The 14,686-nt window shown below is 40.3% G+C and overlaps 2 protein-coding genes across 2 annotated transcripts in view; one reads left to right on the top strand and one right to left on the bottom strand.

The window, feature by feature from the left end:
- syn2b (synapsin IIb) overlaps positions 1 to 14,686 on the bottom strand; it is an 82,559-nt gene that overhangs the window by 14,108 nt on the left and 53,765 nt on the right. The window contains exons 6-7 of the mRNA XM_042088299.1: positions 4,554 to 4,616; positions 4,231 to 4,373 (exon numbers count right to left, since the gene is read on the bottom strand). Of these exons, the coding sequence (XP_041944233.1) occupies positions 4,231 to 4,373; positions 4,554 to 4,616 (206 nt within the window). The remainder of the gene's footprint in view (positions 1 to 4,230; positions 4,374 to 4,553; positions 4,617 to 14,686) is intronic.
- LOC121706528 (metalloproteinase inhibitor 4-like) lies at positions 6,521 to 14,625 on the top strand. The gene is made up of 5 exons (XM_042088350.1): positions 6,521 to 7,000; positions 11,876 to 11,973; positions 12,538 to 12,652; positions 12,844 to 12,968; positions 13,298 to 14,625. Exons 1-5 carry the CDS (start codon positions 6,868 to 6,870, stop codon positions 13,493 to 13,495), a joined length of 669 nt encoding a protein of 222 aa, XP_041944284.1. The 5' UTR covers positions 6,521 to 6,867; the 3' UTR covers positions 13,496 to 14,625.

The following is a 14,686-nucleotide window of genomic DNA, read 5'->3' as shown; positions in this document are numbered from 1 at the left end:
CTATGATAAACGGTTTGCGAGAAAATTAACGGTGGACATACAACATCTCCACCCAGTTGTACTGATGGTATATCTCACGAATGCTTCACAATACAGGGCAAACCATCAGATTAACCAGCAGACCTTACCAAACAAGACGTTATGAAGCATTCTTCTGTACAGTAGGCTAAGCCTCTCCCGAGTTTTGAAATAGCAGCAAATCTCTACATGGTATCCAAGTTTGAGCTGACATTCTGATGTTATAGCTCAAAATAATTAACTTGGTTTCCATATCAAAGAATCAAAAGTTGATCATAGCATGCACAGATCAACTGTGCTTTTGAATAGATATTTCTACCATCATGCTTCAGGTGACATGAATGTAACAATCATGAGACACAAAGTATTTTTCTTTGACATAACATATCAGGTATGATCACATCATATTTTCGCAGATATGGGTAGCCACTGTCTTGAAAACGATATAGCATAGCCCTAACTATAGATGGCCCTTACAATTACCAAAGAGCTTAATAGTAAAAATACACAAAAAATAGCCTAGGCCTCAAAGGACTTACAGTATATGACGTATCTGGTAAAAAAAGTGTCATAACTTAGTCTAGGGTACAATTGTTTAGGTTTGAATATTGTTTGATGATTGTTTGATTATTCAATGATCACATAAGTTAACAGTAGTTTGTAGTAGCTAGTTAAGCACTGCCCTAGTTTAGTTAAAAAGAGCACTGATCAGATGCTACAGGAGAGGAAGCGCGGAGAGAGAAGGCAGTGTGTAATCTGTACATCTGCCTTCACATCCAGTCAGCGATGGCTCAAGAGAGGATTATTGTGCAAGTCTTGTCAGTGTTCTCTTCTAGTCAGGTTTCATTTCACTTAACTGAGAACATCTCACCTTTTTTTTTTTTTTGGGGGGGGGGGGGGGGGGGGGGGCACTTTGTGCACACATGTATTTTTAAATCACACAGTGATATATTGTCTTGAAAACTATATAACCTAGTATAACAGATGGCCCTTACAATGAGCTTAATAGTATTACACTGAAAATAGCCTAGGCCTCAAAGGGTAGCCTACGTACCAATTCATTGAAGCCCTTTTAAGGTGTGATGATTTTTCAGCACGCGCATTACCTACAACCCTGGGGGCTAAGTCTTTCAATCCTACTGACGTCCCTGCAACATATCAAATGTTGAAAATGACAAATTTGACAATTTCATGAAAAAAATGTTAATTTTTTTTAAATGTTAATTTTTTTTAAAACCAGCAACATGTTTCAACAAAAGTTGGGACGGGGGTAACAAAATGCTGGAAAAGTTGTGTAATGATAAAGAAAACAAAAGGAGGAATGTTTCACAACTAATTAGGGTAACTGGCAACATGATAGGGTATGAAAAAGAGCATTGCAAAGAGGCAGAGTCTCCTAATGTAAAGGGTAGAAATGTAGGGGTATTAATCACTCTGTGTAAACCTGTCTGGACAAATGCTGAAATAATGTCATTTTAATGCTTTAATGCATGAGATTGTGAAGTACAATTAAATACAGTAAAATATTCTCTGCAAACAAGGGATAGAGCTGAAAAACAATATTGGATGGCCGTGGTGTTTTGCATTAAAACTGCATTAAAACTGCACAGACCTGTTTCTGTAAAGAAAATAATTGTATGGAAACCTCTGATAACCATTGTCTATGAGCTCTTTAGTGCTCAGTTTGAAACCCAACATCTATGACGGTGTGGGGGTATATTAGTGCCTACAATATGGGCATCTTGCACATCTGGCAAGGCACAATCAATTCTGAATAATGTAGCCTACAGGTTTCGAGCAACATACTGCCATCCAGGCAATGTCTTTTCCAGGGAAGACCTTGAATATTTCAGGAAAACACTGCCAAAATGAACTGCACATATTTAAACAGCATTTCTCCAGAAAGAGTCCAGGTGTTAAAACGGCCTGTCTGCTGTCCAGACCTGTCAAATTAGGTGTATCATGGAATATGAAAAACATGATTAAGCATATCCCATACTGTTAAGGAACTGAAATCCTATATCTGGCAGGAATGGGACAACATTTCATTCTCAAAACTCTGGCAGCTGGCCTCAGTTCCTAAACACTTACAGAATTGTGTTAAATGAACAGCTTAAAGGGACACCAGGCAAGCCTGATGCTTTTTCTCTACGAAACTCCCCCTCGCTCGGTCTGAAGCTCTTTTCCTTTTCTTTGCGTCTTCCGTCAAGGGTTTTCGCTGCTTCTTCGCCATTATACACACGTTTGCAACCATCTCTAGCGTTTCATTAGCCTGCCTCTGTGCTGTAAACTGATCCTGCTTCGGTCGGCGGGTAGGATTCACCGAACTTGCAAGTGGGATATTCTTCCACAGGCAGTAGGGGTGGGCGAGAGAGCCGTCATTCGCCCCGTAATGAGTCATTTAACCATATACCGACTTACGAAGATGATTAATTAACATGAAAACATTGCCTGGTGTCCCTTTAAGCAGTACAGTGGTAAACATTCCCTGTCCCAACTTTTTTTGAAACACGTTGCTGGCATCAAATTCAAAATGAACATATATTTTTACTTTTACGTATATCATCACATATCGTTTTATTTGCATTTTACACAACATCCCAACTTTTTTTGATTTGGGGTTGTATGTTTTTATTAAGCCTTACCTTGTCATTTCATTATTATTATTATGTATTAGTTTTTTATTATTGTTTGTGCATGTAGTTCCGTCCATAACACGTTCGCGCAATATCTCGCAAGGGGTTTGAAGGTAATTCATCAAACTTTGCACAGTTAATCACCACAAAACTAGATGGACTGAGGGGTCAACGTTTAAGGTCACATGAGGTCATATATCTCACACAGTGTTTGCACGCTGTCTCCCAGAGGGGTTGAAAGTTCTTCATGAAACTGCACAGTTAAATTATACAAAGGCTCAACGGACTTTCAGAATTGTTGGATCAAAGGTCAAGGTAACATGTAGTCTATAATGCGCTATATCTTGTAAGTGGCTTGAGGGGTCTTCATACAACTTTGCATTGTTATTTACCACAAAGGCCAGATGGACTGATTAGATACTCTAGATCAGTGGTGTCAAACATACTGTAAGGCCCGGGGGCCAGATCAGGCCCACCAGCAGGTTTCATACGGCCCCCCAGATGTTTTTAGGTAGGAAGGGAAAATAAAAAAAAAAGATATTCACATCCAGTTGTCTTCAACAATGTGTAATAAGCAATATCTCTATGACATGATACATTGATTAAATCTAGCACTACCCATGCCCAGGAAGGAAGAAGTGGAAACACTAACATGGAAGTCGGGCATTTCAAGAGAGAGAGCAGAATATGACAGCAGTACATTATTTGTACTTGTTTGCTCATAATATCATCAAATGCTACTCTGATACACATGCAGAAAAATGATAATGACCATGACAGTGACGGCCCCCACAAGGTCTCATTCCAACAAATCTGGCCCACTACCTAATATGAGTTTGACACACCCGCGCTAGATCATGGCTTCAAAGGCTGAGGTCACATGGTCCTACATGTAATACACTGTTTACATCATAGACTGTATATATATATATATATATACAGTCTATGGTTTACATGATATAACCCAGACAGCTTGAAGGTTTTTCATCGATTGTGACATTGTTCATCACTATAGAGACTACATGAACTGATTGGGTACTCAAGGTCATTTGTTCTGAGTAATTTGTTCTGTTCTGTTATTTTCAAACTCTTCTGTATTCAACTTCACAATTACGACTAAAACATTTCTTTGTTTTCTACATGGATCTCAAAAAGTCATTCCTTTATTCTCTTTTTTTCTATTAGCGCTAAGATTTAACCTCTAATTAAACTGCAGAGAGCCCCTAGTTTTAAGTTTTTTAAGTTTTTTAATGTTTGTAATTATGTGCTTTTGATTTGTCTTTCAGACAAAACAAGTTGTTAAAACAATTCCATACTGTTGTATAACTTTGTCAGCATTATGACTCAAAAGCATCCGGTGGCAGATGTAGATGGTACATATAACAATACATACACACACATGCACATATATGCACATAAACACACACACACACACACACACACACACACACACACACACACACACACACACACACACACGCGCGCACACACACACACACACACACACACACACACACACACACACACACACACACACACACACACACACACACCAATTGCATTCATACATACATACATGTAAGCCTTGTAGTCTCCTCCAATCTTCTGGACCCTGATGTCATATTTAGCATGGATAAAAGGTTCTGTGGTTGTGTAGGTCTGGGTTATAGCCACCACACTAGCAATGTCCTGGAAGTCACTATGATTGTCCACTTTTACCTAAGAACCAGGCAAACCAAATGAGAAGGTATTAGAGAAGTAATAAATGGTAATATTATCTAGTAACTAAGTAATTCTACTGTTAAAAAACATGACATGTAATTTAATGTGATATATATGTGAACCTTTTGAATCTGCTATAATGACAGTGCACAGTCACAAGTTTAAAGACTGTCTTACCTTGCCCATACCAGAATGGGCATGGCCAATTTTGACCACCACTGGGAACGTGGGCATGGATATCTGAAAAAACAAAAGCATTATTCCAGCATCAGTCGCTGCCAGTAATTATGTAATTACAGATCACAGGACCAAAACACCAGCTGCAAAGCCAAACATTCATGGAATATTTTTGATAGTAAGTCACATTGTCAGGCATGATCATCTAAGAAATGTGGCGGCATGTTTTGTTTTCTACATGGATCTCAAAAAGTTATTTCTTTTTTCTCTTTTTTTCTAGATTTAGACCTAGATTTAACCTCTAATTAAACTGCAGAGAGCCCCTGGCAAAGCTTAATGTTTTTTTAATGTTTGTAATTATGTGCTTTTGATTTGTCTTTCAGACAAAACAAGTTGATAAAACAACTCCATACTGTTGTATAACTTTGTCAGCATTATGACTCAAAAGCATCAGGTGGCAGATGTAGATGGTACATACAACAATACATACACACACATGCACATACATGCACATAAACACACACACACACACACACACACACACACACACAGCTGTATTCATTCTTGTGGTCAGACCAGGTCAGGCATATGGGATAAGAATTTCAAATACACCGGGGCATATGGGATACTGATATGATGATCTCTGAAGCGGATGTCCACTTCTCTAGTGCAAACATTACAGCTTTCTTTACATTTCAATATTTTTGGAAGGTGTGGAAAGTCCTGCTATCTATTTTCTAAAAAGCGGACTAACGTCACAACTTGAAACCTTTAGATTACTGTGGAATCAGGGCCCTTTCAGAGTCTGGAGGCACTCCCTTATGTCCTATTAGATCTATCAACTATGTGTCCAATAAATTATTGACATTAGGTGGAACCAGGAACCAAGTGTAAACAGCCATCAGAATTGCATTTGTATCATTTGGATTACTCATCTATCATACTGTTTCATTTATGGTTCTGACCAATCTTCTAGGGATTATGATGTTGGTGAATGATGTTGGTATTGGTGAGTTGTGTGTGTGTGTGTGTGTGTGTGGAAAAACATTCATCTGGTGTTTACAGATAAAGCCCGGCTAGGATAAATTGCATAAAGCTATGGCATTATATGACCCACAAGTGGGTCTACAGTACTTAGAGGAGCTTAGAGAAGCAGCAGTGGGACTGGTGGTGATGTGTGTCATAAGACAGTTATCTAAGCTGTGTATAACATATTCCAGTGGTATGCTGTGTGCAGACGTACCTGAGCAAAAGCTCTCTCTGGCCTACAGCATATGGAATGATGTAAGTCAATACATGTTGTCACTTTGACTCCAGTAATTGTATTTGTATGTATTTCTATACGGTATTTTGACTGCCAAACCAATTCTCCCACACTGTTTCACCTTCTGCCAGCATTCTGGATTTACAACTGACATAAGTTCTCCCCTGATCAGATGATTTTGAACTTGTACGTCTAGGTGACCCTGGGCTGTCTGTCTGTGAATCATGCCAATAATATTTTGGGCAGGTGTGATGCCTGCAGCGTTGTTTGTCTCATACCTGCACAGAAAACTAATGATACAGGGCTGACATCCAGCAATGCAATTTAACAGCAAATGACAGAGTGAGAGGGAGATCATATTTCCTCGCCTTTATGATTCACTAGTAAGTTTCAAAGTAACAGAGCGTTCCCAGCCTAAGCTGTTATCTAACACTCCACAGCAGTAGGAACGGAGACAGTAAAGATTGTAGACATACACATCCTAACAGCAAAAGGCTGATGGTATAGTTGAAAAACACAGTGTTGGTCTGGAGTTCATTCATGACTTTTTTTTTTTTTGATCTGTGTGTACTTAGTGAGTCAAGGCACAGGGTGCTCATGTAACTGGTGACCATTCTGTGGGGGCTGAGACTAGAGGAAGGAGGGGCATGTTTTTCCCCTTCTTTTTTTCCTCTTTTTTTTTTTGGTTGAGGCAGTCCCTCCCACGGACAAAGATGAAAGCTACATAAGGGGTTCCCTGTCTCAATCTCTCAGGATACAGAGTGGAGAGAAGGATAGAGGTGAAAAAGAGAGGAGAGCGAGACTGAGAAGGGACAGAGAGAAAGAGTGAGACAGAGAAGAAAAGAGTGCAGACAGCAGAGAGTCAGGGCACTGGAGGTGCAAACTGCCATTTTCTTCATCCTTTCCATCTTTCCAAGCACAGCCAACCGACCCGACGCTAGTCAGCCTCCCTGCTCCCTCTCTGGTGCACTCGACTCCAGCAGGGACCCTCGGAGACTTTCTGCAGGACCTTAATCCTCAGTGGCAGGGCAGGCAGCCGTGAGCGACAACATGGGAGTCCCTGTGCCCGGATGCGTGCTGCTGGGACTGGTGCTGCTCTTTACCCTGGGCTTGGACAAGGCAGCGGAGGGCTGCAGCTGCCACCCAGCACACCCACAGCAGCACTTCTGCTACTCGGACGTCGGTAAGTGCACGCCGTTTGCACCGGTTGAGTTGCGTTTCACCTGCGGGCCATTTGGAGAGGGCTGTGTTTGCTTGAGACATGGCGTGATCTAGCTGAGGATTTGTTGGCTACAATAATAGTATCAGTGTACATCTATAATGTGAGACCAGCGTGCAAAGTTTCAGACTAATGGCTGTTGTGATGGCAAATGGCTGAAGGGCTGAAAATGTATTTTCATCAGTTGTTACTGTGTGGAATTCCCAAGGGATTTACAAGCAGCCTATTGGATTTGGTTATAAATTGTGAAATATCAAAAGGCCAAAATTCAATGAGTGGATAAAATATAAACGGCTTTAAAGATAATTCAAATTTTTTTAGAAATAAATACAAAATTCTCTTGGATCACTTAGATTTCCTTCCTTCCGGCCTCTCTCTGCCGTTCTCCATGTCTGTCCCTGTCATTTTCTATTCTCAAGCTCTTCTTCTCTTTGCAGGCCAAAATAAACAGTGCCATTTGACTTTGTGTCCTCAGAAACATGTTGGACAGTGCTGGAGTCCGTCACATGGAGTGGAAAGCCCAGTGTACATGTCAAAAAGTCAGAGAGAGAGAGGGGGGGGATAAAGAAAAGAGAGAAAGATTGTAAAAAGCCAGACTCTAGCTGTGTACATATTATGCTGAATTGGATCGACAGTTTCAGCTATTCTTTTTCTGTACAGAGTGCAAAAAATATGGCTTATTTGGAAAACATATAGGCTTATCCACCTCCGAAGAGAAATAAAGAGAGGAAGATAAATAAAACTGGACTTCTGATAAAATAGTTGGCATGGAAATGAAAGAATTTAACATGGCACTTTCTTTCTGACAATTGAACTTATAACAGAGTCGTAGAGCCACAACAAACAAGGCCAGCTGACCCCCCAGTGTGTCCTCCTCACACTGCTGCAAGTCAATCACAGGAATTCTCATGTTGGACTAATTCGAGTGTGTTAGGCTCGTTGTCAGACTTCAGAGGGCAGGACCTCTTTAATGCTTCCAAGATCATTTAATAATCTTAATAATTAATTTAATAAGTACTGGAACCTACAGGACAAAGTGCAAAAAATAGCATATATATTTAGCACATTTCTATGAAACAGATGATAAAAACATGGCATACTGCAGCTTTAATCACCATTGGCTGGCTAAAAGAGAACTGATTTGAACACATAACCAAATTTGGGTCAGTTTTTTGAGGGCAGTGCTTTGCGCTGAAGTAGGTTTGGCACAATTCGTGTAATACTGTAACCCAAGGTCTGTGGAATCTGCCTAGGAACCCCTTTGGGTGACCCAAGGCGACTGTTAGTTTGTGTCCTGTCAGCCATACTCCTTGGATCTTAATAGGAGCAACCAGGAGAGCCATTAGCCCAGCCTTGGGTTTCAGAGTGCTAAAGTTCTACTGGAGAGGGTCCAGGCTGCGCAAAGAGTAAATGTACTACATGAGTTTCAAAAGTCCCACGCCATTAGCATTTCTATAGGCCAGGCGAGGTGCTCGGCATACTAATTGGTCACTTTAAAGACCTTGACAGGATATCTTTGTGAACATGACAAGGCTCGCGATTCATTGTGATTGTGAAGGTAATACATCTGTTATTCATCAAATGAAGCAACTTTTTTCTTATATTACCATCTTGCTGTAGCCAAAAGGAACACTAGCCAAGCTACTAGAAACCTTTATGGATTAGAATTGAGAGATTGCAAATTGCACAAGTGCATAATTTGTTGTGATGAATGAAACACAGACGGGAAATAAATGGTGGCCTCATAAGCCTTAACAATGTTTTGGATGTTTTAGAATTATATCCCATTAAGGCTTCTCGCTGACATAGACGTGCCAACACAGAAAACAGTAAGGCATTTTCATAACCTTTGATTCTTCAGAGGTCCTCAAACTGAACATCCTACTTCAGCTAAAAAATGTTGCAATGGATACAAAAACACTGGGTGTTATGACCTAATATGAACTACAAATCTTATAACAATTAATGGCCTCCATTACCATCTGGGGCCAAATAGCCTTGATAAGAGAATGGAACCTTGACAACAGATCCCTACTCCTTCCATGGCGTATACTACTGCTAATGTATCACTTTCCTGGGCTGTTCCTTCTCTTTTTTGTGTGTTAGACGTTTTTACATAACTGGTAGAAGAAAACCCCACTGAGTCACTGGAGACCTTTCGTCCCTCTGTAGTCCCAGCACATAAGGGTCGGAATAAGAACACAGCCGGCATAATCTTACGCTGGATTTAAATACAAACATTTCATAAGTAAACAAAGACAGGGATTAGTGTAAGAGTAAAGGATTTCTCAGGATGAGAATTGTTGTTGAAATTGCTCTTGCACTTGCTCTTTATTTAGCAGGTAATCCTCCCAAGAAAAGAAAACCAAGTAGAAAAGTATGATTTGCAAATATACAGAAACGTATTTGTCTGTAGTTATGTCATTTCTGTCAGTCCTCAAAGATACAAAACATGACATGCTCTAGCTTTAGCAGTACTCTTTACTCGTCTTTATTTGTAATTGAAACAAGAGCACGAGGGAACACTATGCTGTATTAGTCCCCTTCTTCAGCAGTCACTGAGGCTGTGCTACCACTGCAGGTGATTTGCCAATAATAATGTGTGACAACAGCCCTTGAGAGGCTCATACTGAAACCTCCACAGGAGAGCACAGGGCTCATTAACATGCCAGATGAGCATTATGCAGGCCACCATTACTAATACATGCAGATTGAAAGTGTCTGGTGTAAAGTTTGGCAGTTGCTCAGATTTGAACCAGTGCTGGTTACAGAGGCTCTGACTCACAGCCGCTACACCACAAGACACATTTTGGGACACACATGGTTGCACCTGGCCACAAACTTAGCATGCTGTAAATGCTCTACTAAGAGCTTCATCTTCCCACATTTTGCTGCGTTCACGTCTGTAAAGCAGATGTTAGCCTGTAGTGGGGAATTGCCCAAATCTGCATACCTTTTCTAATGATATCATAACAAAACTACAAATGTTTCTGAAGTGAGGGGAGTGACATGTGTTTGCATTGTTGCAATATTATGTGAAAATATCTATCTGAACATTGTAAGAAAGTAGTTATATTCCTAACCAATATGCAAAATCATTGCTTGCAGCTTGTGGTGACATGTTTAGATGCTATGGCACCAGTCTGTCTGACATTGTGTGTGGTTCAAATATGAAAACATCAAGAGCAACATAAGGACAATAATTAACAATTTAACATGTCTGTTAGATAGTTATAATTCCTTTCCTGTAGGGTGACTTTAAAGTGACAGTTTAGCAATGCAGTATACAGCATATTTACACGTGTGTGTGTGTGTTTGAAACAATGTAGTGTCTGAGCTGCTTCACAACTGAACAGTAGACTCCTGTAATCACATGGGAAAGAAATATGGAGAGGAGAGAGAAAGTCTTTGAGGACATATTTTGAGAAATCAGAGTTCAGGGGGCAACTAGATATTTGCAGTCAGACAGTGTTGATAAAGCTGACCTAATCAATTCACCTGAGATTGGCAGGCAGAAAACTGCACAAGAGTTGTCCATTAAAACAAGGGGAACGTTTAATGCGGTTTGGTTTCAATAATGGTATGCAACACGTTGCTAAACATACAGCTGAAATTGGGATAGATTGAGATACATTTTGTACTCTCCTCGCTATCCACATACAGCTGAAATTGGGATAGAGTGAGATACATTTTGTACTCTCCTCGCTATCCACATACAAGTGCAAGTAATTTGGGCACCTGACAAACCTAGACAGCGCAGCAAATAACAGCCTTGTTGCACGCTCGTAGCCAGCAGTCACTGGCACGGTCCCATTAAAGGGTTACAACTGACAGCACAGCACTGACTCTGTGGGGCTGGAGATCTGAACGTCAAGCTGTGCTGGGAATATGTCACCGGCAGGCCCCACAGGGAGAGGCCTGCCCAGCTGGATGAGCTTTCCAGCCTCTGTCAAGGACAAAGGAGATTGGAATGACAGATATGAGCTTGTAATTGTAAGCTAATACCCTCTGGTTGCACACAGCATAGCCCAAAACACCTCAAAAAATGGCTTCTTTGCTTGATATACCTGTTTGTTTCTTGCATATTTCATTCCGCTCATGATTTGTGCTCTATGGATAACAGCAGTCTGCTTCATAGGGTTACTAGAGTCAGAAATCCTGTTTTAGAACAATGTGAGCCTTTCTTCTGCTGGGGCACCCAAAGGGTAGAGACAGGTACTTGTGATGCAGAACGTGTTCCGATTTATACTCCAGTGTTGAGGAACCATTAACAGCCAGGGGAGCGGTGTGGTTTAGTGTGCCAGCGGTCTAATAGCCGTTCAGGTCTCGGGTTACAATCACACATGATCAAATATCATCACAGCCACAGATCAGTGTGTGCTGTTAAATGGCCAGGTACAGCTTGTAACCTACCCAAGCACTGGTCATCCCACAGACTATTAATCTCTGTGTGTGTGTGTCTGTTTGTGTGTGTGTGTGTGTCTGTGTGTGTGTGTGTGTGTGTGTGTGTGTGTGTGTGTGTGTGTGTGTGTGTGTGTGTGTATGTGTGTGTGTGTGTGTGTGTGTTTGTGTGTGTGTGTTTGTGTGTGTGTGTGTGGGGGGGGGGGGGGTCACTTCGAAACACTGTTAGAACAATAGACATCATAGTTGATTATGAATATTTGCATTTGAATAATGTAAACACAAGATTTTTGGAAAACCAGACTTGCTTGACTTCAGCTGATGCTTTTTGTTTGAAACTAAGCGGAGGAAAAACTGCTATAACATGTTTTTAAGAGTGTTTAACATTTCTATGCTCATCATTGCTTTACTAATGAAAAGTCATGTTTAATTTATCAGTGATTCGAGCAAAGATATCAGGAGAGAAGATTGTGTCTCCAAGCAATACCTCTTCCCCTTACATGAAGATGGTCCAATATGAAATTAAACTCATTAAGGTAAGGAGTAAGATTGGCCATCTGAATTTCAACCACTTTAAATGTCTCTGCTCTTTCCTGGACTCAGTATGTGAATATGAGATACAGTATGATACTAACTCACTGCCATGTCCTCCTGCTTTGACTGATGTGATGAGATCAGAAAAACACCTCAGGCCTTATCGTTGCATCTAGTAATAATTAAAGAGATTTTTCTCATTGCCTGTCTTGTTCCACTCACATCCCAACTCATTCAATCTAAACTCATGCAGACAGCCTCAAGGTTACAAATCTATTTAGTCAACGAGCCCGAATGAAAGAGAAAATGAAGAAAATGTCACAAGCGCTCAATAATTTAATAACAGGCGATACAATTTCACTAGCTTTCCTATATACATGCCATAGTGGTGATATGTCACTCTGTCATGTTGAATTCAGTTACTTTCTCCTTCCTCATAAATCAGGCTGCTGTCAAGGCCACTTCTCTGCCATGTTCATGAATATGTTCCTGCTTCTGAATAATGAAAATGAATCTGCTACAATGTTGATAGATAATAACATAATAATGCTTTCTAATTCTTGCAGATGTTTAAAGGATTTGATAAAGTTAAGGACATCCAGTACGTCTACACTCCACTTTACTCTTCTCTTTGTGGAGTCAAGCTCGATTCCAATAACAAAATTCAATACCTACTGTCAGGTAGAGTTCCACTTTCTCAAGTTTTTGTTTAGTTCTTTAGTTCTTGTTTTTTTTCTGTACACTATTATGACATATCACACATTGAAACAGTAATACAATTGTATCAATGCTTGTCAGTTCTGCTGATCAACATCCTGCTAGACTTTAGAGACTTGTACCTATTAACTCGGAACATCATTGTCGTTCTGCAGGGCATATCCGCAGAGATGGAAAAGTCTCAATTGGACTTTGTGACTTTACTGAGCCATGGGACAACTTGTCACTAACGCAAAAGAAGAATCTCAATTATAGATATCAAATGGGCTGTGACTGCAAAGTAAGTCTGGCTGATATCTTCAGCTGCCTTTAAGTCTTTAATAATATTCTGCACAGGACGGCTGTTTTCATGTCCCATCAGAGATCAACTATACAGCTATCAAGTCATCTCTCAAATAACTAGTTTTCATCTGAGTACTGCACAGTACTAAATAACTGTTGCCATAGCTTGATTTTTTGATTTGAGCTATTTATAATTATTAATAAGGGAGCAAAAGATATTATGCCACATATGTCATGTAAGCGGATGTTTTTTATTTACTAAAATAAAATCTGACCTAAACTAATTCAAATACAATGACTAACTATTGGCCCTGCCCTGTCTCTCAGATTGCTCCTTGCTACACAGTGCCCTGTTCCACGATCACCGATAACGAGTGTTTGTGGACAGACTGGGTGCTGGACAACAGCCTCAGTGGAGAACAGGCCCGGCAGCATGCCTGCATCAAGCGCAGCGACGGCTCTTGCGGCTGGTACCAGGGTGGGCCTCCTCCTGAGAAGGACTTGCTTGACCTGTCTGACCCCTGAGGGCAAAGCCACGCTCACCACTCTCACCCATCAGCCAGGCGAGGCAGCGGGCCACATGGGTCTCTATTTTCCAATCTCTATTTATCTCACGCTCTGATCTCCAGAACTCAGCGGCTTCAAAGATCTGTGTTCGAAGACGTTCAGGGTTCACCTTGCCACTATTATGAATGTAAGAAAGAGAGTGCCCATCAGAAGACAGATGTTTCAAATCTACATCAGCCCTGGTCGGGGTTTCATGCTGACTTTACTTGTCTTTGCTTGATTCAATAGTGTAATATATGGTGACAGTTTGGTGTTTTCCTCTTGTCTTTTCAAATCTGCTCTAAAAGAAAGATCCATTCCAGTGGAACACTTTCCCCAGAGTGCAATAGAAACACTGGAATTGTGAAAAAAGTCTGTTTTGAGGATGAAAATATTGCCATAACCATGAACATTTCTCATCGCTGCATACAGCAATTCTGTACAGTATGCACACTTAAATGTGTGCGCATATTTTGGACACCTGGAACTTCAGTGTGAATTCTGTATACAAATGTGCATATTTCTATCATTTGGACATTAACTCTCTGCACAAAAGAGTTAGATTAGTATAGAAATCACCCATTAGATTAAAATTGAAGCCTCCTTGATAACTTCTTTCTGTGATTTTGCCTTGTGATCTTGTTTCATTGTGCGATGGTTTGTTTTTTTTCTTGTGCCAAAAAGCTAATACATTGCTTTAACATAAGCAGGCGTAGAAGCCATGTAGGAAATGATTTTGTATACAAAAAGTTTGTATGGGTATTTATGTTTCCTTTTGCTGTCAATATAGTTTTCTATACGTACCAAAAATATTGTATGTAAAGTTTAACTAGGACTTTCAAAAAAACATTTCAAATATTCTTCAAACAATACTTTATTTTCTGTGCAATGCTAGCCTGGATGCTAGCTCTTTCAGCATACAGACCGAGTATTGTGTCTCTCCTCTGCAGAGATAGACTAGCATCCAGACTAACACTATGTCCCTTCATTCAATAAAAATATTCACTTACAATAAGGAATAAACTAAAGCTTGATTTCTTTTTTTTATGCACAAAAATATCTAAGTATATGTCCTATCTGGGAGGCTAAATAAACTTCTCTTGTCTGGATTGTCATGAAGATTCTCACTTGCAGCCACTGGAACACTTACATAAGTAATGACATCATAAT

Source organism: Alosa sapidissima, chromosome 4 (assembly GCF_018492685.1).
Source record: "Alosa sapidissima isolate fAloSap1 chromosome 4, fAloSap1.pri, whole genome shotgun sequence".
Lineage (NCBI taxonomy): Eukaryota > Metazoa > Chordata > Actinopteri > Clupeiformes > Clupeidae > Alosa > Alosa sapidissima.
This window is presented reverse-complemented; position numbering and strand designations above follow the sequence as displayed.

Bases quoted from the DNA above. Each gene is read 5' to 3' on its own strand.
- LOC121706528 (XM_042088350.1), top strand. From the start codon at position 6,868: ATGGGAGTCCCTGTGCCCGGATGCGTGCTGCTGGGACTGGTGCTGCTC. The intron at 7,001-11,875 runs GTAAGTGCACGC...TTAATTTATCAG, and splicing joins CTTCTGCTACTCGGACGTCG to TGATTCGAGCAAAGATATCA. The intron at 11,974-12,537 runs GTAAGGAGTAAG...TAATTCTTGCAG, and splicing joins ATGAAATTAAACTCATTAAG to ATGTTTAAAGGATTTGATAA.